At 45.6% G+C, this 25,821-nt stretch overlaps 1 protein-coding gene across 2 annotated transcripts in view; it reads right to left on the bottom strand.

Annotated features, from left to right (window-relative positions):
• LOC138643184 (1-phosphatidylinositol 4,5-bisphosphate phosphodiesterase gamma-1-like) overlaps positions 1 to 25,821 on the bottom strand; it is a 180,166-nt gene that overhangs the window by 25,796 nt on the left and 128,549 nt on the right. For both annotated transcript variants that reach the window (XM_069732017.1, XM_069732016.1), the window contains exons 10-21: positions 21,003 to 21,121; positions 20,440 to 20,525; positions 14,985 to 15,105; positions 14,735 to 14,903; positions 14,539 to 14,658; positions 14,272 to 14,379; positions 13,353 to 13,540; positions 8,153 to 8,353; positions 7,913 to 8,032; positions 3,673 to 3,856; positions 3,392 to 3,469; positions 3,170 to 3,273 (exon numbers count right to left, since the gene is read on the bottom strand). In XM_069732017.1, the coding sequence (XP_069588118.1) occupies positions 3,170 to 3,273; positions 3,392 to 3,469; positions 3,673 to 3,856; positions 7,913 to 8,032; positions 8,153 to 8,353; positions 13,353 to 13,540; positions 14,272 to 14,379; positions 14,539 to 14,658; positions 14,735 to 14,903; positions 14,985 to 15,105; positions 20,440 to 20,525; positions 21,003 to 21,121 (1,598 nt within the window). The remainder of the gene's footprint in view (positions 1 to 3,169; positions 3,274 to 3,391; positions 3,470 to 3,672; positions 3,857 to 7,912; positions 8,033 to 8,152; positions 8,354 to 13,352; positions 13,541 to 14,271; positions 14,380 to 14,538; positions 14,659 to 14,734; positions 14,904 to 14,984; positions 15,106 to 20,439; positions 20,526 to 21,002; positions 21,122 to 25,821) is intronic.

Below are 25,821 nucleotides of genomic sequence, written 5' to 3'. Positions count from 1 at the left end.
TGCTTGCTGGAAGCTCTGGGACGCAGAGGGAGCGCCTCCGCACCGTGAGTCGGTGCGGAGGGTCTTTTTGCGCCCTCTGCGTGGTCTTTTTGTAGTTTTTTGTGCTGACCGCAAAGTTACCTTTCCTATCCTCTGTCTGTTCAGTAAGTCGGGCCTCACTTTGCTAAATCTATTTCATCTCTGTGTTTGTAATTTTCATCTTTACTCACAGTCATTATATGTGGGGGGCTGCCTTTTCCTTTGGGGAATTTCTCTGAGGCAAGGTAGGCTTTATTTTTCTATCTCTAGGGCTAGCTAGTTTCTTAGGCTGTGTCGAGTTGCATAGGGAGCGTTAGGAGCAATCCACGGCTATTTCTAGTGTGTGTGATAGGATTAGGGATTGCGGTCAGCAGAGTTCCCACGTCTCAGAGCTCGTCCTATATTATTAGTAACTATCAGGTCATTCCGTGTGCTCTTAACCACCAGGTCCATTATTGTCCTTACCACCAGGTCATAACAGGCCCCCTCCCAGACTAAGAACATCAGCCCTCAACCAAACCAGAGATGGCGCATTCATAAGATGTGCCAAATCTGGCGCTTAGCCTCACTCTTCTCACCTGACCTGGTGCGGTGGCAAGTGGGGGTTGATGTCAGCTTTGCAATGTTGGCTGACATCAAGCCCACGGGTTGGTAATGGAGAGGCGTCTATAATACACCCCCATTACTAAACCCATAGGGATATAGTAATAAAGACTACTATTTATTTATAAACTGTAAAATAAAAAGAACTAAAACACCTTATTCCTCATCTGTCCACCGATAATCCATTTGTTCCACAAAGAGCCCAACCCTGTGGGAACCTGTGACCAGAGGTAACCCCAATGGCAACAGTACAGGTCACTGAAGCCGTGCTCTGATGCTCAGTGTGTCCTGGGCTCATGGCTGAGCGGTCGCATCATGTCACTGCTCAGCTATGTATCCAGATGTATCAGAGTTGGGCTCTTCATGGGACAAATGGATTATCGGCAGACAGGTGAGGAAAATGGTGTTTTATTACTTTAGAAAAAGGGTGTGGAGTACTCATTTCAATTAAAGGACTTTACTCTGTGTCTTTATTAATATATAACTATGGGGTTAGTAATGGGGGAGTCTTCTACACTCCTCTCCATTACTAACCCTTGGGCTTGTTGCCAGCCAACATTACAAAGCTGCCATCAACCCCAAAACTATTACCCCACTTGCCACTTCACCAGGGAAAGTGAGAAGAGCGAGGTTAAGCGTTAGATTTGGCACATCTTATGAATGTGTCATTTCTGGGGAGGTTGAGGGCTGATGTTCTTAGTCTGGGAGGGGGCCAATATCCATGGCCTCTTCCCAGACTTTTAATATCTGTCTGTTTAGCCTTTGCTGGTCAAAATTTCAAGGGGAATCCTACATCTTTTTTTTCTGGGCTCCCCCATAAACCAGTAAAAGCTAAGCAAACAGCTACGAGCTGATATTAATAGCGTGGGAACATTTAGGGCTATTGGCCCCTTCCCAGAATATTAACATCAACCCCCAGCCATCGGATTTTACTCTACTGGTTCTGAATATTACCGGTGACCCCATGTCATTCTTTTTTTTTATTAATTTGTTTTAAAAAAAAAAACAAATAAAAAAAAAGGCACAAAACACTGATTATATAGCACAATGGCATATTTGTATCTATTATCTATTTATCATATTCCTCATCGCGGTCTCTATCTTTGAACATCTTTAATACCCAACACTCTTTCATTTCTCTGCTGCATTTCTTTACATAGATGTCACACGGACGTCACAGGGATGGTACATGGACACAGACGACAGATCACACCAGTACGGGCCTTACAAGGGATGACTACAGGTGACATCCACTGCATTCTCTGTACTCGGGGAGTTATCACTGTGTTATCTGTGCTGTTACATAGGACTGCAGCTGACATCTGCTGCATTATCTGTACTCAGGGAGTTATCACTGTGTTATCTGTGGTGTTACATAGGACTGAAGGTGACATCCACTGCATTATCTGTACTCGGGGAGTTATCACTGTGTTATCTGTGGTGTTACATAGGACTGCAGGCGACATCTACTACATCATCTGTACTCAGAGAGATATCACTGTTATCTGTGGTGTTACATAGGACTGCAGGTGACATCTACTACATTATCTGTACTCAGGGAGTTATCACTGTGTTATCTGTGGTGTTACATAGGACTGCAGGTGACATCTACTACATTATCTGTACTCAGAGAGTTATCACTGTGTTAACCTGTGGTGTTACATAGGACTGCAGGTGACATCTACTACATTATCTGTACTCAGAGAGTTATCACTGTGTTATCTGTGGTGTTACATAGGACTGCAGGTGACATCTACTACATTATCTGTACTCAGGGAGTTATCACTGTGTTATCTGTGGTGTTACATAGGACTGTAGGTGACATCTGCTGCATTATCTGTACTCAGGGATTTATCTGTGGTGTTACATAGGACTGCAGGTGACATCTACTACATTATCTGTACTCAGGGAGTTATCACTGTGTTATCTGTGGTGTTACATAGGACTGCAGGTGACATCTACTACATTGTCTGTATTCAGAGAGTTATCACTGTGTTATCTGTGGTGTTACATAGGACTGCAGGTGACATCTGCTGCATTATCTGTACTCGGAGTTATCACTGTGTTATCTGTTGTGTTACATAGGACTGCAGGTGACATCTACTACATTATCTGTACTCAGAGAGTTATCACTGTGTTATCTGTGCTGTTACATAGGACTGCAGGTGACATCTACTACATTATCTGTACCCAGGGAGTTATCACTGTGTTATCTGTGGTGTTACATAGGACTGTAGGTGACATCTGCTGCATTATCTGTACTCAGGGATTTATCACTGTGTTATCTGTGGTGTTACATGGGACTGCAGGTGACATCTGCTGCATTATCTGTACTCAGGGAGTTATCACTGTGTTATCTGTGGTGTTACATGGGACTGCAGGTGACATCTGCTGCATTATCTGTACTCAGGGAGTTATCACTGTGTTATCTGTGCTGTTACATAGGACTGCAGGTGACATCTGCTGCATTATCTGTACTCAGGGAGTTATCACTGTGTTATCTGTGGTGTTACATAGGACTGCAGGTGAGATATTGTGAGGCACTCACCAGCCGCCATCTTGCTTGTCCACGTTGTGTATGATGGCCTGCTTACAGAAGGAGAGCTCGTCCTCGCGCTGGGCCTTGTAGTCGTACAGCGCTTTCACCATGCACTGGGGGGACAGACACATTTGTGAACAGATCAGTGGGCACGTCTGTAAACCTCACCATGTCAGGGGTCAGTATGGACACTGCGGACGGGTCACTATAACGTCTTCTGTCCGTTCTTACCCTGGATGTTGGCATCTTATTAGCTTCCACGTACAGGTGGGGGGTCCGGACCTCGTACAGCGCCCCATAGTCCAGGTCCTGGAATAAACTCATTTTAGGCTGCGCAGTTTAAGGCATTCTAGAATCTTTAGTAACAACTGGTGGTTAGTTTGCAATGTTGATCATGGGAACATGGTAACCCCTCCGGTCACAATCCACATATTAGGAGTTGTGCAGCCCCCCAGTCTCCCGGGTAGAGCCTCTATCCACAAGCAGGGGGACAGAGTTAACTGCACACTCACCGCTGTCCCCATCTTTTCCAGCGCCTCCTCGTTGATGGGGTAGCGTAACTTCATCTTTCGGTACAGCGGGTGCTTCTCATAGTAACTGACCAGGTCTACAAGGCTCTCGAATTCGGCTGAGCTCCCCAGCATAAAGAGGCGCCCCTCCTGCTGGATGCGGCAATGCTTGATCTTCCCTTCAGCTCTGAGGGAGAAAACAGAGAACACGGGGGGAACTTCCACAGACAAATAGGGTCTGCAGACATGACGTCGCATCAACATGTCCACCCAGGCTTCGCACTCACATTCTATAATTTTGGAATAAGTTATTTGACTAAACCAGGAAGATCATTCCAGTAAAAAGGTGCAGCACAGAGGAAGACTCAGAGAATGGAGGATATTTAATTTCATGCTTGCCAATATTGAACATTTGAGTCCTGGGAATGTCCTAACCCTGCCCAGAAATAATGCATGTCATATACCCCTCGCTGCCCATTAAAAAAAAAGTCTCAAATTTAATAGGATTGTATCTGAACAGTACCAGAAAATGTGGGACTTACAGTATGTTGTAATATTGCTCCAAAATTCATGTTAGGTGCAGTATAAGGCTATATGCACACGTTCAGGAATTCATGCAGAAAATTCCTGTGAAAATCCGGACATTTCTGGCAGATTTCCGCATGAAATCCGCATGTGTTTTTTTGCGCGTTTTTTGCGCGGTTTTGACGCATTTTTGACGGAGTTTTTTCCGGACATTTCCCAATGCATTAGACAGTGGGAAAACCGCGAAAAAAACGCAAAATGAATGAGCAGGTTCATTATTTTTCCGCAGTGCGTTTTTCATGCGGAAAAACGCACATCATGTGCACAGAAATTGCGGATTTCATTAAAAATGATAGGATGCTTAATGTATGCAGATTATTTGCGGTTTTATAGCGTTTTTATAGCGCAAAAACGCTAGAAAACTGCAAATAATCTGCAACGTGTGCACATAGCCTTAGGTTATCTGATACAGAGCAACAAAGGCATTTACATGCTGTAACAACTCTGATTGCAGTGAGCTCCCCCTAGTGGTGGCTGTATAAACCTGCATGTAGTGAGCTCCCCCTAGTGGTGACAGTATAAATCTGCATGCAGTGAGCTCCTCCTAGTGGTGACAGTATATATCTGTATGTAGTGCCCTCCCTCTAGTGGTGACAGTATATATCTGTATGTAGTGCCCTCCCTCTAGTGGTGACAGTATAAATCTGTATGTAGTGCCCTCCCCCTAGTGGTTTCTGTATAATCTGTATGTAGTGGGCTCCTCCTAGTGGTGGCTGTATAAATCTGTATGTAGTGAGCTCCCCCTAGTGGTTTCTGTATAATCTGTATGTAGTGGGCTCCTCCTAGTGGTGGCTGTATAAATCTGTATGTAGTGCCCTCCCCCTAGTGGTTTCTGTATAATCTGTATGTAGTGGGCTCCTCCTAGTGGTGGCTGTATAAATCTGTATGTAGTGAGCTCCTCCTAGTGGTGGTTGTATAAATCTGTATGTAGTGAGCTCCCCCTAGTGGTGGTTGTATAAATCTGTATGTAGTGAGCTCCCTCTAGTGGTGGTTGTATAAATCTGTATGTAGTGAGCTCCATCTAGTGGTGGATGTATAAATCTGTATATACTGGGCTCCCTCTAGTGGTGGTTGTATAAATCTGTATGTAGTGAGCTCCCTCTAGTGGTGGTTGTATAAATCTGTATGTAGTGAGCTCCTCCTAGTGGTGGTTGTATAAATCTGTATGTAGTGAGCTCCTCCTAGTCGTGGTTGTATAAATCTGTATGTAGTGAGCTCCCTCTAGTGGTGGCAGTATAAATCTGTATGTAGTGAGCTCCATCTAGTGGTGGCTGTATAAATCTGTATGTAGTGAGCTCCCTCTAGTGGTGGCTGTATAAATCTGTATGTAGTGATCTCCATCTAGTGGTGGATGTATAAATCTGTAAGTAGTGAGCTCCTCCTAGTGGTGGTTGTATAAATCTGTATGTAGTGAGCTCCCTCTAGTGGTGGCTGTATAAATCTGTAAGTAGTGAGCTCTCCTAGTAGTGGCTGTATAAATCTGTATGTAGTGAGCTCCTCCTAGTGGTGGTTGTATAAATCTGTATGTAGTGAGCTCTCCCTAGTGGTGACTGTATAAATCTGTATGTAGTGAGCTCCCTCTAGTGGTGGTTGTATAAATCTGTATGTAGTGAGCTCCTCCTAGTGGTGGTTGTATAAATCTGTATGTAGTGAGCTCCCTCTAGTGGTGGTTGTATAAATCTGTATGTAGTGAGCTCCTCCTAGTGGTGGTTGTATAAATCTGTATGTAGTGAGCTCCCTCTAGTGGTGGCAGTATAAATCTGTATGTAGTGATCTCCATCTAGTGGTGGATGTATAAATCTGTATGTAGTGAGCTCCTCCTAGTGGTGGTTGTATAAATCTGTATGTAGTGAGCTCCATCTAGTGGTGGCTGTATAAATCTGTATGTAGTGATCTCCATCTAGTGGTGGATGTATAAATCTGTATGTAGTGAGCTCCTCCTAGTGGTGGTTGTATAAATCTGTATGTAGTGAGCTCCATCTAGTGGTGGCTGTATAAATCTGTATGTAGTGATCTCCATCTAGTGGTGGATGTATAAATCTGTAAGTAGTGAGCTCCTCCTAGTGGTGGTTGTATAAATCTGTATGTAGTGAGCTCCCTCTAGTGGTGGCTGTATAAATCTGTAAGTAGTGAGCTCTCCTAGTAGTGGCTGTATAAATCTGTATGTAGTGAGCTCCTCCTAGTGGTGGTTGTATAAATCTGTATGTAGTGAGCTCCCTCTAGTGGTGGTTGTATAAATCTGTATGTAGTGAGCTCCCTCTAGTGGTGGTTGTATAAATCTGTACATAGTGAGCTCCTCCTAGTGGTGGCTGTATAAATCTGTATGTAGTGAGCTCTCCTAGTAGTGGCTGTATAAATCTGTATGTAGTGAGCTCCTCCTAGTGGTGGTTGTATAAATCTGTATGTAGTGATCTCCATCTAGTGGTGGCTGTATAAATCTGTAAGTAGTGAGCTCTCCTAGTAGTGGCTGTATAAATCTGTAAGTAGTGAGCTCCTCCTAGTGGTGGTTGTATAAATCTGTATGTAGTGAGCTCCCTCTAGTGGTGGCTGTATAAATCTGTAAGTAGTGAGCTCTCCTAGTAGTGGCTGTATAAATCTGTATGTAGTGAGCTCCTCCTAGTGGTGGTTGTATAAATCTGTATGTAGTGAGCTCTCCCTAGTGGTGACTGTATAAATCTGTATGTAGTGAGCTCCCTCTAGTGGTGGTTGTATAAATCTGTATGTAGTGAGCTCCTCCTAGTGGTGGTTGTATAAATCTGTATGTAGTGAGCTCCCTCTAGTGGTGGTTGTATAAATCTGTATGTAGTGAGCTCCTCCTAGTGGTGGTTGTATAAATCTGTATGTAGTGAGCTCCCTCTAGTGGTGGCAGTATAAATCTGTATGTAGTGATCTCCATCTAGTGGTGGATGTATAAATCTGTATGTAGTGAGCTCCTCCTAGTGGTGGTTGTATAAATCTGTATGTAGTGAGCTCCATCTAGTGGTGGCTGTATAAATCTGTATGTAGTGATCTCCATCTAGTGGTGGATGTATAAATCTGTAAGTAGTGAGCTCCTCCTAGTGGTGGTTGTATAAATCTGTATGTAGTGAGCTCCCTCTAGTGGTGGCTGTATAAATCTGTAAGTAGTGAGCTCTCCTAGTAGTGGCTGTATAAATCTGTATGTAGTGAGCTCCTCCTAGTGGTGGTTGTATAAATCTGTATGTAGTGAGCTCCCTCTAGTGGTGGTTGTATAAATCTGTATGTAGTGAGCTCCCTCTAGTGGTGGTTGTATAAATCTGTACATAGTGAGCTCCTCCTAGTGGTGGCTGTATAAATCTGTATGTAGTGAGCTCTCCTAGTAGTGGCTGTATAAATCTGTATGTAGTGAGCTCCTCCTAGTGGTGGTTGTATAAATCTGTATGTAGTGAGCTCCCTCTAGTGGTGGTTGTATAAATCTGTACTTAGTGAGCTCCTCCTAGTGGTGGTTGTATAAATCTGTATGTAGTGAGCTCCATCTAGTGGTGGTTGTATAAATCTGTATGTACTAAGCTTCCCCTAGTGGTGGCAAACAACAGCCGTAGGCTCATGCAGTGGTCTGGTCTAGAGGAGAAGGTTTCACCATCTTGGGCAGACAGTCCTTACATCTGCATCGCTCTCACCCTCCTGAACAATGTTTTACCTGAAGGAAATGGCATAGGAGTTCGGGTCACTTCGCTTCCGCACCAGAAAGGCGCCATCTCTGGGAACCCTCATTAACATGTGCTCTGCCTGCAGGCGGGTGAGGCTGGCATGGTACCATCTGTAAAGATAAAGGGCAGTCACTCACGATCAGAAATTATACATTAGATACACGGCTCAGCATACTGTATCACACATGATGAGATTAGATACATGGCGGGGGGGGGGGGCAGTCACTTACTCTTTGCTCTCATGAGCATTGGGCTGGGGCACCGGATCTGTCAGTCGCATCTCAAACTCATTGCAGCGCAGCGGCACCTCCCGGTAGTGGCAGATCAGGCCGTACAGACTGTCAAACACCAGGTTGTCGGTCAGGTAGAATTTGGTGGTGCCGGCCTCCTGTCTGGAATGAATGCGGCAGTGCTGGACACGGCTGGACCGCCTGGAAGAGACAAAGAGGAAAAGAGTGCAGCATTTCTTTGGATACCCTAAAAATATGGGAGACATCTCATACCCCTTTAATTATCATTAGATCTTAGTTGTGAATCTATGCCCTGAAAATATATTTTCAGATTGATAAAGCCACCACTAGAGGGAGCTCACTACATACAGATTTATATAGCCACCACTAGGGGGAGCTCACTGCATACAGATTTATATAGCCACCACTAGGGGGAGCTCACTGCATACAGATTTATATAGCCACCACTAGAGGGAGCTCACTACATATAGATTTATACAGCCACCACTAGGGGGAGCTCACTACATATAGATTTACACAGCCACCACTAGGGGGAGCTCACTACATACAGATTTATACAGCCACCACTAGGGGGAGCTCACTACATATAGATTTACACAGCCACCACTAGGGGGAGCTCACTACATATAGATTTACACAGCCACCACTAGGGGGAGCTCACTACATACAGATTTATACAGCCACCACTAGAGGGAGCTCACTACATACAGATTTATACAGCCACCACTAGGGGGAGCTCACTGCATACAGATTTATATAGCCACCACTAGAGGGAGCTCACTACATATAGATTTATACAGCCACCACTAGGGGGAGCTCACTACATATAGATTTACACAGCCACCACTAGGAGCTTGTAGTCTGTGGAGGAAGGTGCTGGTTTGTGTGCTCTGGGAGAGTCACCAGTTTTTTTTTACACCCAGGAATTCCCCCCCTCTCTGACCCAGGAAAGAGAGGGGTGTAGTGGATGGACTGTGGGGCTGAGTCCCCGTCTCCCACCCCTCGGTCTAAGCCGGCGAGGGGTGGGAGCTCATTGCTACCGGTAAAGAGGGTCACCAGATCCGGCAAGGCCCAGAACATGGTGGAGCTCAGGAAGACCCAGGAGGGCTGCAAAGCCCCTAAGGCTGAGGCAAGGGCCACTGCGGTGTCTCCTCCCGGAGGTGAGCGGAGTACTCGCAGAGGTGCAGCGGCGGCAGTGCCGAAGGATTGGGGCACTAGGGCCCCACAGGAGCCGGTTGGGAAGGGGACTATGGAAGCTGAATTCGTCCCTCTTGGAAGAAGCAGAGATAAGACAATCCTTTGAGGACTTTCTTCAGAGCCAGGTACCGCTTTTGGATCTCTGTAGCGATAAGTCAGAGTGGTGGGAGATGTTCAAAGATCGGGTTGCGAGTTTCTTCCGCCAGCTTTCGAGCCTCAGGAGCTTGAGCAGGTACCGCCTGTGTCAGGAACTGAGGAGGAAACTCGAACATCTCGTCTCGGCTGGAGGTGACCGTGAGGAGATCTCCAGAGTGAAGTCTTTACTCAAGAGGTGTCACTACGATAGGCACACATCTTTGGTTTTTGAGAGGGATTTCGGGAGGTACCGCTCGCCTGACCCCTACAGAAACTGTAAGATGTCAGTGAGTTGTAAGGTGGTGACAGGTTTGGTCGACGATACGGGTTCCCTGAAAAGATCCAAATCAGGGATCCTGGAGGTGATCAGATCTTTCTACTCACACCTCAGGGAAGAGGAAGTGCGACTGGCCATTGATTGGCTTCGGCCTAAGAAATCGCCAGGTCCGGATGGCTTAACATCCGAGTTTTATAAGACCTTTAGGGACTCCTTGGTCCCTCTCTTGACTGAGGTGTTTAACGAGTGTCTCTCCTTGGGCGCTCTTTCCCGGTCAATGAGGCAGTCTGCCCTGATTATCCTGTCAAAGGGTAAGGACCCGTCCCGTATTGAGAATTGGCGTCCCATGGCGCTTCTCAATACGGACCGGAAGGTTCTGGCAAAGGGCTGTTCAATCGACTGGTGAAGTTTGCACCCCGGCTCCTTTCGGGGGCCCAGCACTGCTCTGTTCCAGGCCGCAGTACGTTTAGTGCTGTGCTCAGTGTCCGAGGCGCAGTGGAGCAGGGCAGGGCAGGTCACTGGAAGGGGTACTTGCTGTCTTTAGACCAGGCGAAGGCTTTTGATGGGGTTAACCACGATTACCTGTGGTCCGTCCTTCTGAGGTACGGTCTGCCTGGGGGGTTTGTAAATTGGCTAAAGATCTTGTACGCAGGGGCAGAGACTTTCCCGCTCGTGAATGGTTGGTCTGGCCGCCCTTTTGAGGTTGGGTCTGGGGTCTGCCAGGGCTGTCCATTGAGCCCGCTGTTATACGTGTTCGCGATAGATCCCCATTTAAGGAGGATTGAGCGTGGGCCATTGGCGGGAGTCAGGATGGACCAGGTGGCCCCGGAAGCCACTCTGAGGGTGGTAGCGTATGCCGATGATGTCTCCCTTTTCGTGTCCTCGGGTGAGGAGGCGGAGTGGGTCATGTCTGAGGTTGATCGCTACTCGGAGGCTTCTGGGTCCAGAATTAATCAGGAAAAGTGTGAGAGTCTCTGGCTGGGAGGGGGAGACCCTAGTTTTGGTCTCCCGGACACTCTTCCAGAGCCCCAGGCATCGGCAAAAATCCTAGGCATCGAATTTGGCCCTGGGGGCTACCCCCAGCAAAATTGGGAGGGCAGACTCAAGATCGCCGCCAAGAAGGTGGACCAATGGAAGGGTTGGTCTTTGACCCTGAGGGAAAGGGTTAGCCTGGTTAAGGGTTTTTGCTACCCTTGTTAATATACCTGGGCAGTGTCTGCATGTTGTCAGAGCTGCTCTGGACACGGGTCTACAGCCTGTTTTTCCAGATGTTATGGGGAAATAGGCTGAACCTAGTCAAGCGGGAGGTCACATATCGCACAAGAAGACTAGGAGGGTTGGGTATGGTCAACCTAGTGGCGTTTCTAATAAACACTTTTGTCAAGACTAACATCGCCAACCTCTGGTCAGAGAGGGCTCCTCCGTGGGTATTCTCCTGCAGGGGATGGCTTCGACCCTTCTTCCAGGAATGGGAGACAGGAGGGCAAGTAAAGGACCTGCGCACACCGCATGGGCATCTCAAGGCTTATACTACCCCAGTTCTGAAGGTGATCCGCCGGTGGGGTCTGGGAATGTGGGAGATCAGGACCATGTCGAGGAAATTGCTTGACAGGAGGGTCCTGTTGACCCATTTCCAGAAGCCTCTGGTGCTCAAAGATTGCCCAAGTCGGGATCTGGAGGGTGGGCTGAGGTTATTGAATTCCACACGGGTCCCCTTGAAGTTTTGGGACTTGGCTTGGCGCTGCTTCCATGGGAAACTGTACGTAAGGGACAACCTGAAGTGTAGGAACTCCGATGATCGGGGTTGTCCCCGTGAGGGGTGTTGCGACACGCTGGAAAGCATGGAGCACTTCCTCCTTCAGTGTCCTTTTAATACAGGGGTCTACAACAGGGTGGGTGCTTCCATAGGCTGGCCTCGGCTGGCACACCTTTCCTATGCGGAGTGGGCGTATGGGGCATTCGGATCCCTGGGTGGCCGAGATCGGGGCACTTTATTTCTAGTCAGTTTAGTCGTCAGGTTTTACACGTGGAACACACGGTGCTTAGTGTCAACTCAGCAGAAAATCCTCCCCCGGGACGAGGTTGTTAGGAACATTCTGGGTGCCCTGGTGAAGGTGCGCTCTCTGGAGTATGACAGGCTAGGTGCAGCGAGGGCCTCTCTTCTCTGGAGAGGGTTCTCATTTAATGTACCTAGGGCTTAGATAAGCAGGTAACTGATAGGGACAGGTAGATAGGGACAGTAGGGACAGGTAGATAGTTAGGGACAGCCCAGGGACAGTTAGGTAGGCACGCGGTGAGTTAGGTAGGGTAGTAGGGTCAGGCAGGGAGAGACAGGGAAAGGTAGGTAGATAAATAGGGGCAGATGTCTAGACAGGTAGGGTCGGCTGGTAGAGTAAGGATTGCCAGGGTAGAAGCCTGTCATCTCCGGTTTCCCGGTGGCGGGCTGGGGCTTTTCACTATCAGATTTTTGTTTTGCAGAAGTGAATTACTGATATAGGGCTTACAGGCACCAATCCTGGCTCTGGGTAAGTGTTGTATATAGAGAGTTATGTAGCATTGTATTGTAAGGTGAGGTGATGATCCTGTGGCTTACAGGGTTAATGCACCTGTCTTGTAAGCAAGAGGTTATGAGCTCCTCGGTGAGATTATTTTTGTATTGTGTGTGGGGGGGGGGGGGCGGTTTGGTGGTAGGTTGTTTATAGTTGTATTTGCTGTGTTAAAAAAAAAATGAAACAAAAAAATAAAATAAATTAAAAAAAAATAAAAAAAATTGTGTGATTTAGATAGATGTGTTTAAGCCAGGTGGCTATAGTGTTTCTTTTTGGGCGATGGAGCAGAGTTTTCTTCGTCAGGTTTGGTATGAAGTGTGTATGTGCGTGTATTAATAAAATGTTTCTTCTCTCCTTGGGTGAGGTAACCTGGGGAGGAGGAGATCTGGAGGAATTAAAAAGTGAAAAGACGAGTAAAGGACAGAAAACAACATAAGAAGGAAAGATGGAGGAAGCTTCTCTGAGAAAGAATAAGGCAGTTTGTTTTCTTTTGCGGGGTTGCTTTGACTGGGGGCAGTTATGCTGGACTCGGACTTTGCTTTGGACTGGGGGGGTAATGTTGGACTCGGACAGTTGCTTTTGCTGGGGTTTAGATTTTTGCTATATATTGATTGTAAGTTTTGTATTTTTATAATAAAAGAGTTCACTACATACAGATTTATACATCCACCACTAGAAGGAGATCACTGCTAGAGATGAGCAAATTTGATTGTGTCAGTGTTTATTCGGCCTGCTATAGCGCTTACAGACGAAGTTGCAGAGGGAACCCGGCTTCCTGGATCGCTCCGGCTGATCAGCTGCTGCATGTGTTGCGGCTGTGTCACAGCCTGTTTGCTGGGCTCTCCATGCATGTCACACAGTCACAACACATGCAGCTGCGGAGCTGAACAGCTGGTCAGCCGGAGCGCTCCAGGTATCCGGATTCCTTCTGCAGCTTATTCGGTAAGCGCCATAGCTGGCCGAATAAGCCCTGACCCGATCAAATTCGCTCATCTCTACTCATTACACACAGAAAACTCACCAGAATGACAGCGTGTAGTCGCCCACAAAGGTCTCGCTCTCTCGCACTAGGAACGTGCCGTCCTTGCCTCCTGTCTCTGTGCAATATTCATGGAGCAGTTTCTCGGCAATATGGCGTCCATCACGCCCACCGCCCAACTTTCCGTGGAACCACTTCTCGCTGAAGTGCAGCTCGTTATTATTCATTTCCTGAATATAAATACAATTGCAGTTATTTCGTCATCGGCTCTGTGGCCCTGTGCAGAGGTGCTATAGGTCACAGGTGCTGGGAATCCTGTCTTCTGGTGATTTAGGCAGCAGCGGGACGCTCGATTAATGGTCCGGCGTCCCCACCAGACAAAACATCAGCTGATAGTTATAGAACAGAAGACTCGGCCAGCGTCCAAACTCAGAAATACAAGTGCAAAGAAGACTTCTGGGACTCGTGTGTCCCCACGTCTGGGCGCACACGTGGGCAGCTAACATGTGACTTGTCTCGTGTGAGTCATTTTGCATTTTTTTCTATTTTTTGATGCGGGCACATTTTTCCTTTCATACCTGTGAGTTGATGTGCATCATACTGACACTAGGGGGCACTATCCACACCACATCTCTATGTGTATATGAGGTCCATCCCATCCGGTGAGCCATGATGACATCACACCAGGTGGTTGGTGTATGACATCATCGGCGACTGGTGCGAGGTCAATGCGATAGAGGGCAATGGCCGCTGTTTGCAAATCCATGTGACACTGCAGGGGCCTAGTCCTCCTCCTGGCCTAGTCCTGCTCACACAGCTGAGCATGTGTTACAGTGTGCTTACTGACACATTGCATCGAGTCGTCGGCTGTGTGAGCAGGACTTGGATGGCTTTATGTGCCATCTGAAGGCTGCAATGGAGACCAGCGGTGGCCATAAAGTACGGAGGAGTCTTTCGTTACCTCTTTGGGCTCGGACTCCTCCTCGTCCTCGTTAGACTGGTACCGCGACGTCTCCTCTGAGTAGTAGATCTTGTTGCTTGTGAGAACAAAGTAATGTGGACTCCAAGTCTGCGGGGAGAAAGTGGCAATGGAGGGGTTAAGAGTGTGATGATGGGGGTGATGGTTGGCGACCACCTCAAGCGGTAAAGATCTGCCATTCTAGGACAGTTGAGCGACATCCCGAGCGGTGATAAGTGGTCGCTCTCCCCGCTCCCCCGGGCCACCTACGTGATCTATGGGGTCCTCAAGGTACAGGATGCCATTCTTGATGGAGTTGCTGATGTCGTTCTCGGAGTAGCTGGCCGTGGACACCTCCTCATAAAGGTTTCCTTCCACCAGCTTCTTGTGCTGAGGAGAAAGGCAGGTTGGTGAGAGACGGCACCCGCGGTGGGTAACGTCGCCCCAGGGCGCGCCCGCGCCTTACCTTAATCAGGATCTTCTTCTTCAGCTGATTAGGAGAAGGCAGCTCGTCGGCGTTTATGTCCACCGGTTTGGTGAGCAGCATGTCCCCAAAGACCTTCTTGAAGTAGAAGGCCATGTTCCTCTGCTGCATGACGCTGCAGTGGTCCTCTATGGACAGGATGACCGGGTACCTGCAGCACCAAAGCTGAACTGTGACCCCCGGACATGCACAGGGCCCGCAGCGCCACACGCCACAATCACACAGGTCTTACTCTGACGTCACGAAGGCGTTCTCCTTAATGGTGTGTAGCACGTCCAGGAACTTGATCTTGGATGTCAGGGTGTGACCGTGGTAGATGATCGGCAGGTCGTCTGGCCCGTCCCAGCAATCCACTGGTTAATCAAAAATAACAGATACATAGTTACCAATAAATACGTTTTGTAGCAGCGCCTCTTCCTCCAGAGGACCCAGCGCATGATTGGGTTCAATAATGGTGTAATACTTCACTTCTCCTGTGGAGGCGCTGCAGGAAAACTGAGCACTTACTGCTGATCGCAGAGGATCCAATCAGCGGAAAATCAGTAGAAAATATACATACTATATGTACACATGCACTGTACAAATATATTCATAGTATATACTATATACCCACACATACTGTACAAATCTATACATACCATATAATATATACACATACTGTACAAATCTATACATACCATATAATATATACACATACTGTACAAATCTATACATACCATATAATATATACACATACTGTACAAATCTATACATACCATATAATATATACACATACTGTACAAATCTATACATACCATATAATATATACACATACTGTACAAATCTATACACACTATATATATATATATACACACACATACTGTATAAAATATACAGTACAGAGCAAAAGTTTGGACACACCTCATTTAAAGATTTTTCTGTATTTTCATGACTATGAAAATTGTACATTCACACTGAAAGCATCAAAACTATGAATTAACACATGTGGAATTATATACTTAACAAAAAAGTGTGAAACAACTGAAATTATGTCTTATATTCTCGGTTCTTCAAAGTAGCCACCTTTTGCTTTGATGACTGCTTTGCACACTCTTGGCATTCTCTTGATGAGCTTCAAGAGGTAGTCACCGGGAATGGTCTTCCAACAATCTTGAAGGAGTTCCCAGAGATGCTTAGCACTTGTTGGCCCTTTTGCCTTCACTCTGCGGTCCAGCTCACCCCAATCATCTCGATTGGGTTCAGGCCTGGTGACTGTGGAGGCCAGGTCATCTGGCGTAGCCCCCCATCACTCTGCTTCTTGGTCAAATAGCCCTTACACAGCCTGGAGGTGTGTTTGGGGTCATTGTCCTGTTGAAAAATAAATGATGGTCCAACTAAACGCAAACCGGATGGAATAGCATGCCGCTGCAAGATGCTGTGGCAGCCATGCTGGTTCAGTATGCCTTCAATTTTGAATAAATCCCCAACAGTGTCACCAGCAAAGCCCCCCCACACCATCACACCTCCTCCTCCATGCTTTACGGTGGGAACCAGGCATGTAGAGTCCAACCGTTCACCTTTTCTGCGTCGCACAAAGACACGGTTGGAACCAAAGATCTCAAATTTGGACTCATCAGACCAAAGCACAGATTTCCACTGGTCTAATGTCCATTCCTTGTGTTCTCTTCTGCAAGTCTCTTCTGCTTGTTGCCTGTCCTTAGCAGTGGTTTCCTAGCAGCTATTTTACCATGAAGGCCTGCTGCACAAAGTCTCCTCTTAACAGTTGTTGTAGAGATGTGTCTGCTGCTAGAACTCTGTGTGGCATTGACCTGATCTCTAATCTGAGCTGCTGTTAACCTGCGATTTCTGAGGCTGGTGACTCGGATAAACTTATCCTCAGAAGCAGAGGTGACTCTTGGTCTTCCTTTCCTGGGGCGGTCCTCATGTTAGCCAGTTTCTTTGTAGCGCTTGATGGTTTTTGCCACTGCACTTGGGGACACTTTCAAAGTTTTCCCAATTTTTCGGACTGACTGACCTTCATTTCTTAAAGTAATGATGGCCACTCGTTTTTCTTTACTTAGCTGCTTTTTTCTTGCCATAATACAAATTCTAACAGTCTATTCAGTAGGACAATCAGCTGTGTATCCACCAGACTTCTGCTCAACACAACTGATGGTCCCAACCCCATTTATACGGCAAGAAATCCCACTTATTAAACCTGACAGGGCACACCTGTGAAGTGAAAACCATTCCCGGTGACTACCTCTTGCAGCTCATCAAGAGAATGCCAAGAGTGTGCAAAGCAGTCATCAAAGCAAAAGGTGGCTACTTTGAAGAACCTAGAATATAAGACATATTTTCAGTTGTTTCACACTTTTTTGTTAAGTATATAATTCCACATGTGTTAATTCATAGTTTTGATGCCTTCAGCGTGAATGTACAATTTTCATAGTCATGAAAATACAGAAAAATCTTTAAATGAGAAGGTGTGTCCAAACTTTTGGTCTGTACTGTATATGAGTGTTTTGAAGAATATTTCCTTTGAAAACGATGTGTAAATGACAGAGAACTGCTGTATGTAAAAGCTCAAGTTAAAATAGCATTGCAATCGGATGCTAGTTGTGAAAAATCAGATTGTTCTCTCATGACACTCGTGGGACTCTCGGCAGGGAGGCTCGGAGCGATGTTTCATACGGTCAGTGTGCCTCCGGCCTTATGAAGCTTACAAGCCTCCTCTACCGTCATGTTTGTCAGCCACAACTAATAGACTTTGTGATAAGCCGACTTGGTGACTGATATTTTTCCGGGACGTCCACCTTTAGGCTTCTGAATAGATGGATGTATGGATTTCGTATTCTTCCATCTGTCGTGGCGCTCGCATGATGCAGTTTGGCAATTTTCTTGGCCGACAGACAGCTATCGATGAGCTGGACGATGCCATTTCTCTTTCCTTGGGAAATCTTCTTCATGTCTGCTCCTCGATTCCAACCAGTGATCTTTCACTTGGGAATAAACCTAATTACACACTGAGCTATTAGGGAAGGTGAGAACAGGTTGTAGTTTTAAGTATTCCAGAAGAAAAAGATTGTTTCCACCAAAGGAGCAAAACAATAACAATAATGCAGCGACATGACGAGAATCTGCATAACCAATCACATGCTAAATAGCTGCAAGTCAAATATACAGGAGCTTGTCACAAAATTAGAATATCATCAAAAAGTGAATTTATTTCAGTTCTTCAATATAAAAAGTGAATCTCATATATTATATAGAGTCATTACAGAGTGATCAATTTCACGTGTATATTTCTGTTAATGTTGATGATTATGGCTTACAGCCAATGAAAACCCAAAAGTCATTATCTCAATAAATTAGAATAAACAATAAACACCTGTAAAGGCTCCTAAGTGTTTATAAAGGTTCCTTAGTCTGTTCCAGTAGATCTACAATCATGGGGAAGACTGCTGACCTGACAATGTCCAGAAGGCGTCACTGACACGCTCCACAAGGAGGGGAAGTCACAAAAGGTCATTGGTAAAGAAGCCGGCTGTTCACAGAGTGCTGCATCCAAGAATATTAATGGAAAGTGGAGTGGAAGGAGAAAGTGTGCTAGAAAAAGGTGCACAAGCAACCGGGATAACCGCAGCCTGGAAAGGATTGTTAAAAAAAGGCCACTCAGTAATGTGGGGGAGATTCACAAGGAGCGGACTGCTGCTGGGGTCATTGCTTCACCACACACAGACGTCTCCAAGACATGGGCTACAAGTGTCACATTCCTTGTGTAAGGCCACTCATGGCCAATAGAGAACGCCAGAAGCGTCTTACCTGGGCCAAGGAGGAAAAGAACTGGACTGTTGTCAGTGGTCCAAGGTGTTGTTTTCAGATCGAAGTAAATTTTGCATTTCATTTGGAGATCAAGGTCCCAGAGTCTGGAGGAAGAGTGGAGAGGACACAATCCAAGCTGCTGGAGGTCTAGTGTGAAGTCTCCACAATCAGTGATGGTTTGGGGAGCCATGTCATCTGCTGATGTAGGTCCACTGGGTTTTATCAAGACCAAAGTCAGCGCAGCCGTCTACCAGGACATTTTAGAGCACTTCATGCTTCCCTCTGCCGACAAGCTGTTTGGAGATGGAAATGTCATTCTCCAGTGGACTTGGCCCCTTTCCACACCGCCAAAAGTACCAATACCTGGTGCACAAACAACAGTATCACTGGGCTTGATTAGCAGCAAACTCGCCTGACCTTAACCCCATAGAGAATCTATGGAGTATTGTCAAGAGGAAGATGAGAGACACCAGACCCAACAATGCAGACGAGCTGAAGGCTGATATCAAAGCAACCTGGGCTTCCATAACCCCTCAGCAGTGCCACAAGCTGATCGTCTTCATGCCACACCGCATTGATGCAGTAATTGATGCAAAAGGAGCCGCGACCAAGTATTGAGCGCATTTCCTGAACATACATTTCAGTAGGACAACATTTCAGATTTTACAATAATTTTTCAAGTATTCTAATTTATTGAGATAATGACTTTTGGGTTTTCATTGGCTGTAAGCCATGATCATCAACATTAACAGAAATAAACAAGTGAAATAGATCACTCTGTGTGTAATGACTTCATATAATATATAAGTTTTACTTTTTATATCGGAAGAACTGAAATAAATTAACTTTTGGAAGATATTCTAATTTTGTGAGAAGCACCTGTATGTATGAGACAGCCAAGATGATTGTCTACAGAATATTGATAGTCTCAGGATCGGAGCAGTAGTGGATGGTAAGATATGGAGATTGAAAGTCAGAAGGTCAAATCATTGTTACCCTTTTACTTTTCAGTGTATTTGTTCTGTCCATAATTCCCTCCCCCTCGACTAAAACAGACCCAGCACCCAATACTGTCCCCACCATGTCTCACTGTAGGAATTGTGATCTTCTGGTGATCTGCAGTGTCGACTTTGCACCTTTTGGAATTATGGTAAAAAAAAATAAAACCTCCTTGGTCTCATCAGATGTAACATATTCTCCTTGGACTTTTTGCAGAATTATGTTTTGGTAAAATACAAAAATTATGGGTTTTGGTACAACAAAACGAGGCTTGGATGTTTTATATGTAAGGAGAGCCTTCAGTTTCTCCCCCAGACAACACAGGCTGGACATATGAAGAATATGGGAGATTGTGGTCACATACAGGACACAACCAGGACTGGCCACACATTTCTGCAGCTCCTTTAATGCTTCTGTCGGCCTCTTGCAGCCTCCCAGACCAATTTTCTTTCTTCAATTTTTAACAATTTTTGAGTGAAGTTCGGTTCTAGGTAATGTCACTGTTGTGTTAAATTTAAGCCACTTCTCGATGACGTCTTCAGTCCCCATGGTTCAGCTTACGCCTTGGAAATGTTTTTGTCCCTTCTCCTGACTGACAACTTTCCACAATGAGATCCTTTGCTGTGTTGTCAGCTGTTTTCGGACAAAAAAATGTCAGGAAAATCCTCCTGTAGCAGCGACACTGTATACATATCTACTATATGAATATATAATATATACTGCACTTATAAGGGTGTAGCTGTCTGTAGATTGATCTCACTTTTCCTACCAACAAGCATGGCGGCCTCCACGTCGGCGTCACCACCTAGTATACAACCTTATTAGTGGAGATGCTGCCGTCGTAACGTCGCGTTGTCACCATACCAGGTGGATACGATACTTACACTCGATGCAGCGACAGCCCATGCGGAGGCAGCGGGAGTACGCCTCTAAGGACGACTCGCTGGAGAACTGATCGCCCGTCAGATACCTGCGAGAGATACAGCGGAGAAAGGCATGAGAAGGCATCAGGGGGAGGAGTCTCTATGCCCGTCCCCCTACTTATGTGTGCGGTAAAGACAGGAAGTGAAAAAAGGGGCGGAGCACTGACAACCACAGATGTCCCGGAAAAGTTCTGGAACTTTCTAACAGACATTAGGACACATTCATTAACCATTTGTGCCCATCTCTCTAATATTCGTGGCCTCTGTGCCAGTTTTCTATGGGAGCAAACTGGCCTGGCACAGTAATTAGTTATAAAAAAAAAGGCCTATGTTGTAGCGTAAAAGCTCGCAGCTCAGGGCCTTAAAACATGGTGAATGAAGACACCAAGAAGAACCATAAAAATAAAATCATTACCAAGGGCCCCGGGCACTGTTACACTGAGACGAGCCTGCACCTGTGTCAGGTCTGTGGCCGCCATCACACATGCACATGAGAAGCGTTTCTTCCATGGGGTCGGCCTTACGTGTTATGTGAGGAGGAGATCCAGTACTGGGACAGAGGGCGGCCCATCTCCTCCGCCGTCACGCTCTCGCACTTGGAATCCATAATGGAATTCTCTTTGGAGAACAGATAAGTCAGGAACTGGGGGAGCAAGAACAAAAGTGTGACCACCAGGAGGCGCCACATCAGCACCACAGAGTGCACCGAGAACATAACTCCCATCATCTCCCGTACACACGGCAGCTCTCATCACCTCCAGCAAAAAATCATTACAGCATGACCGCATATAATATACACACACACTGACATCCAGAGCTGTATTCACAATTCCGCTCTTACATATTGCCTATATACTTGTCACACCAAGAGCTGAATTCAGACTACTGCTGTGACATCCTATGTTATGTATAGGAACACCCAGATTCTATCGTCTACAAGAATAGATGTACTGGAAAAACTATTAATGCAGCTCTGGATGTGACTGCAAGAGCATAACGGTTAATGCAGTTCTGGATCAGAATGGAGTGCAAGACAATGTGTGAAGGAAAAACTGTGAATGCAGCTCTGGATGTGCTTGGAGTATGAGAAGGAATATGAACTGAGCTCTGTATGTGGTTGCTGTATTATACGGGATGTAACGGAAGCATTGTGAATGCAGCTCTGGATGAGACTGAAGCATTATGCTGGATGTAACAGCAGAATTGTGACTGCAGCTCCGGGTATTACTGAAGTACATCATGGTATATAACAGGAAATCTGTGAATGCAGCTCTGGATGTGCTTGAAGCATGACTAGGAATATGAATTGAGCTCTGCATGTGGTTGCTGTATTATACAGGATGTAATGGAAGCATTGCGAATGCAGCTCTGGATGTGGTTGCTGTATTATACAGGATGTAATGGAAGCATTGCGAGTGCAGCTCTGGATGTGCTTGAAGCATGACTAGGAATATGAATTGAGCTCTGCATGTGGTTGCTGTATTATACAGGATGTAATGGAAGCATTGTGAGTGCAGCTCTGGATGTGAGTGAAGCATGACTAGGAATATGAACTGAGCTCTGCATGTGGTTGCTGTATTATACAGGATGTAATGGAAGCATTGTGAGTGCAGCTCTGGATGTGAGTGAAGCATGACTAGGAATATGAATTGAGCTCTGCATGTGGTTGCTGTATTATACAGGATGTAATGGAAGCATTGCGAGTGCAGCTCTGGATGTGAGTGAAGCATGACTAGGAATATGAATTGAGCTCTGCATGTGGTTGCTGTATTATACAGGATGTAATGGAAGCATTGCGAGTGCAGCTCTGGATGTGAGTGAAGCATGACTAGGAATATGAACTGAGCTCTGCACGTGGTTGCTGTATTATACAGGATGTAATGGAAGCATTGCGAGTGCAGCTCTGGATGTGAGTGAAGCATGACTAGGAATATAAACTGAGCTCTGCATGTGGTTGCTGTATTATACAGGATGTAATGAAAGCATTGTGAATGCAGCTCTGGATGTGCTTGAAGCATGACTAGGAATATGAATTGAGCTCTGCACGTGGTTGCTGTATTATACAGGATGTAATGAAAGCATTGTGAGTGCAGCTCCGGATGTGAGTGAAGCATGACTAGGAATATGAATTGAGCTCTGCATGTGGTTGCTGTATTATACAGGATGTAATGGAAGCATTGTGAGTGCAGCTTTGGATGTGAGTGAAGCATGACTAGGAATATGAATTGAGCTCTGCATGTGGTTGCTGTATTATACAGGATGTAATGGAAGCATTGTGAATGCAGCTCTGGATGTGAGTGAAGCATGACTAGGAATATGAATTGAGCTCTGCATGTGGTTGCTGTATTATACAGGATGTAATGGAAGCATTGTGAATGCAGCTCTGGATGTGAGTGAAGCATGACTAGGAATATGAATTGAGCTCTGCATGTGGTTGCTGTATTATACAGGATGTAATGGAAGCATTGCGAGTGCAGCTCTGGATGTGAGTGAAGCATGACTAGGAATATGAACGGAGCTCTGCACGTGGTTGCTGTATTACACAGGATGTAATGGAAGCATTGCGAGTGCAGCTCTGGATGTGAGTGAAGCATGACTAGGAATATGAACTGAGCTCTGCATGTGGTTGCTGTATTATACAGGATGTAATGAAAGCATTGTGAATGCAGCTCTGGATGTGCTTGAAGCATGACTAGGAATATGAATTGAGCTCTGCACGTGGTTGCTGTATTATACAGGATGTAATGGAAGCATTGTGAGTGCAGCTCTGGATGTGAGTGAAGCATGACTAGGAATATGAATTGAGCTCTGCACGTGGTTGCTGTATTATAGAGGATGTAATAGAAGCATTGTGAGTGCAGCTCTGGATGTCAGTGAAGCATGACTAGGAATATGAATTGAGCTCTGCATGTGTTTGCTGTATTATACAGGATGTAATGGAAGCATTGTGAATGCAGCTCTGGATGTGAGTGAAGCATGACTAGGAATATGAATTGAACTCTGCATGTGGTTGCTGTATTATACAGGATGTAATGGAAGCATTGTGAATGCAGCTCTGGATGTGAGTGAAGCATGACTAGGAATATGAACTGAGCTCTGCATGTGGTTGCTGTATTATACAGGATGTAATGGAAGCATTGCGAGTGCAGCTCTGGATGTGAGTGAAGCATGACTAGGAATATGAACTGAGCTCTGCATGTGGTTGCTGTATTATACAGGATGTAATGGAAGCATTGTGAATGCAGCTCTGGATGTGGTTGCTGTATTATACAGGATGTAATGGAAGCATTGTGAGTGCAGCTCTGGATGTGAGTGAAGCATGACTAGGAATATGAACTGAGCTCTGCATGTGGTTGCTGTATTATACAGGATGTAATGGAAGCATTGTGAATGCAGCTCTGGATGTGGTTGCTGTATTATACAGGATGTAATGGAAGCATTGTGAGTGCAGCTCTGGATGTGAGTGAAGCATGACTAGTAATATTAATTGAGCTCTGCATGTGGTTGCTGTATTATACAGGATGTAATGGAAGCATTGTGAATGCAGCTCTGGATGTGGTTGCTGTATTATACAGGATGTAATGGAAGCATTGCGAGTGCAGCTCTGGATGTGAGTGAAGCATGACTAGGAATATGAACTGAGCTCTGCATGTGGTTGCTGTATTATACAGGATGTAATGGAAGCATTGCGAGTGCAGCTCTGGATGTGAGTGAAGCATGACTGGGAATATGAACTGAGCTCTGCATGTGGTTGCTGTATTATACAGGATGTAATGGAAGCATTGTGAGTGCAGCTCTGGGTGTGAGTGAAGCATGACTAGGAATATGAATTGAGCTCTGCATGTGGTTGCTGTATTATACAGGATGTAATGAAAGCATTGTGAATGCAGCTCTGGATGTGCTTGAAGCATGACTAGGAATATGAATTGAGCTCTGCACGTGGTTGCTGTATTATACAGGATGTAATAGAAGCATTGTGAGTGCAGCTCTCGATGTGAGTGAAGCATGACTAGGAATATGAATTGAGCTCTGCATGTGGTTGCTGTATTATACAGGATGTAATGGAAGCATTGTGAATGCAGCTCTGGATGTGAGTGAAGCATGACTAGGAATATGAATTGAGCGCTGCATGTGGTTGCAGTATTATACAGGATGTAATGGAAGCATTGTGAATGCAGCTATGGATGTGAGTGAAGCATGACTAGGAATATGAACTGAGCTCTGCATGTGGTTGCTGTATTATACAGGATGTAATGGAAGCATTGCGAGTGCAGCTCTGGATGTGAGTGAAGCATGACTAGGAATATGCACTGAGCTCTACATGTGGTTGCTGTATTATACAGGATGTAATGGAAGCATTGTGAATGCAGCTCTGGATGTGGTTGCTGTATTATACAGGATGTAATGGAAGCATTGTGAGTGCAGCTCTGGATGTGAGTGAAGCATGACTAGGAATATGAACTGAGCTCTGCATGTGGTTGCTGTATTATACAGGATGTAATGGAAGCATTGTGAATGCAGCTCTGGATGTGGTTGCTGTATTATACAGGATGCAATGGAAGCATTGTGAGTGCAGCTCTGGATGTGAGTGAAGCATGACTAGGAATATTAATTGAGCTCTGCATGTGGTTGCTGTATTATACAGGATGTAATGGAAGCATTGTGAATGCAGCTCTGGATGTGGTTGCTGTATTATACAGGATGTAATGGAAGCATTGTGAGTGCAGCTCTGGATGTGAGTGAAGCATGACTATGAATATGAACTGAGCTCTGCATGTGGTTGCTGTATTATACAGGATGTAATGGAAGCATTGTGAGTGCAGCTCTGGATGTGAGTGAAGCATGACTATGAATATGAACTGAGCTCTGCATGTGGTTGCTGTATTATACAGGATGTAATTGAAGCATTGCGAGTGCAGCTCTGGATGTGAGTGAAGCATGACTGGGAATATGAACTGAGCTCTGCATGTGGTTGCTGTATTATACAGGATGTAATGGAAGCATTGTGAGTGCAGCTCTGGGTGTGAGTGAAGCATGACTAGGAATATGAACTGAGCTCTGCATGTGGTTGCTGTATTATACAGGATGTAATGGAAGCATTGCGAGTGCAGCTCTGGATGTGAGTGAAGCATGACTGGGAATATGAACTGAGCTCTCCATGTGGTTGCTGTATTATACAGGATGTAATGGAAGCATTGTGAGTGCAGCTCTGGATGTGAGTGAAGCATGACTAGTAATATTAATTGAGCTCTGCATGTGGTTGCTGTATTATACAGGATGTAATGGAAGCATTGTGAATGCAGCTCTGGATGTGGTTCCTGTATTATACAGGATGTAATGGAA

The sequence above is a fragment of the Ranitomeya imitator genome, chromosome 6, assembly GCF_032444005.1.
Source record: "Ranitomeya imitator isolate aRanImi1 chromosome 6, aRanImi1.pri, whole genome shotgun sequence".
NCBI classification, from domain to species: domain Eukaryota; kingdom Metazoa; phylum Chordata; class Amphibia; order Anura; family Dendrobatidae; genus Ranitomeya; species Ranitomeya imitator.
This window is presented reverse-complemented; position numbering and strand designations above follow the sequence as displayed.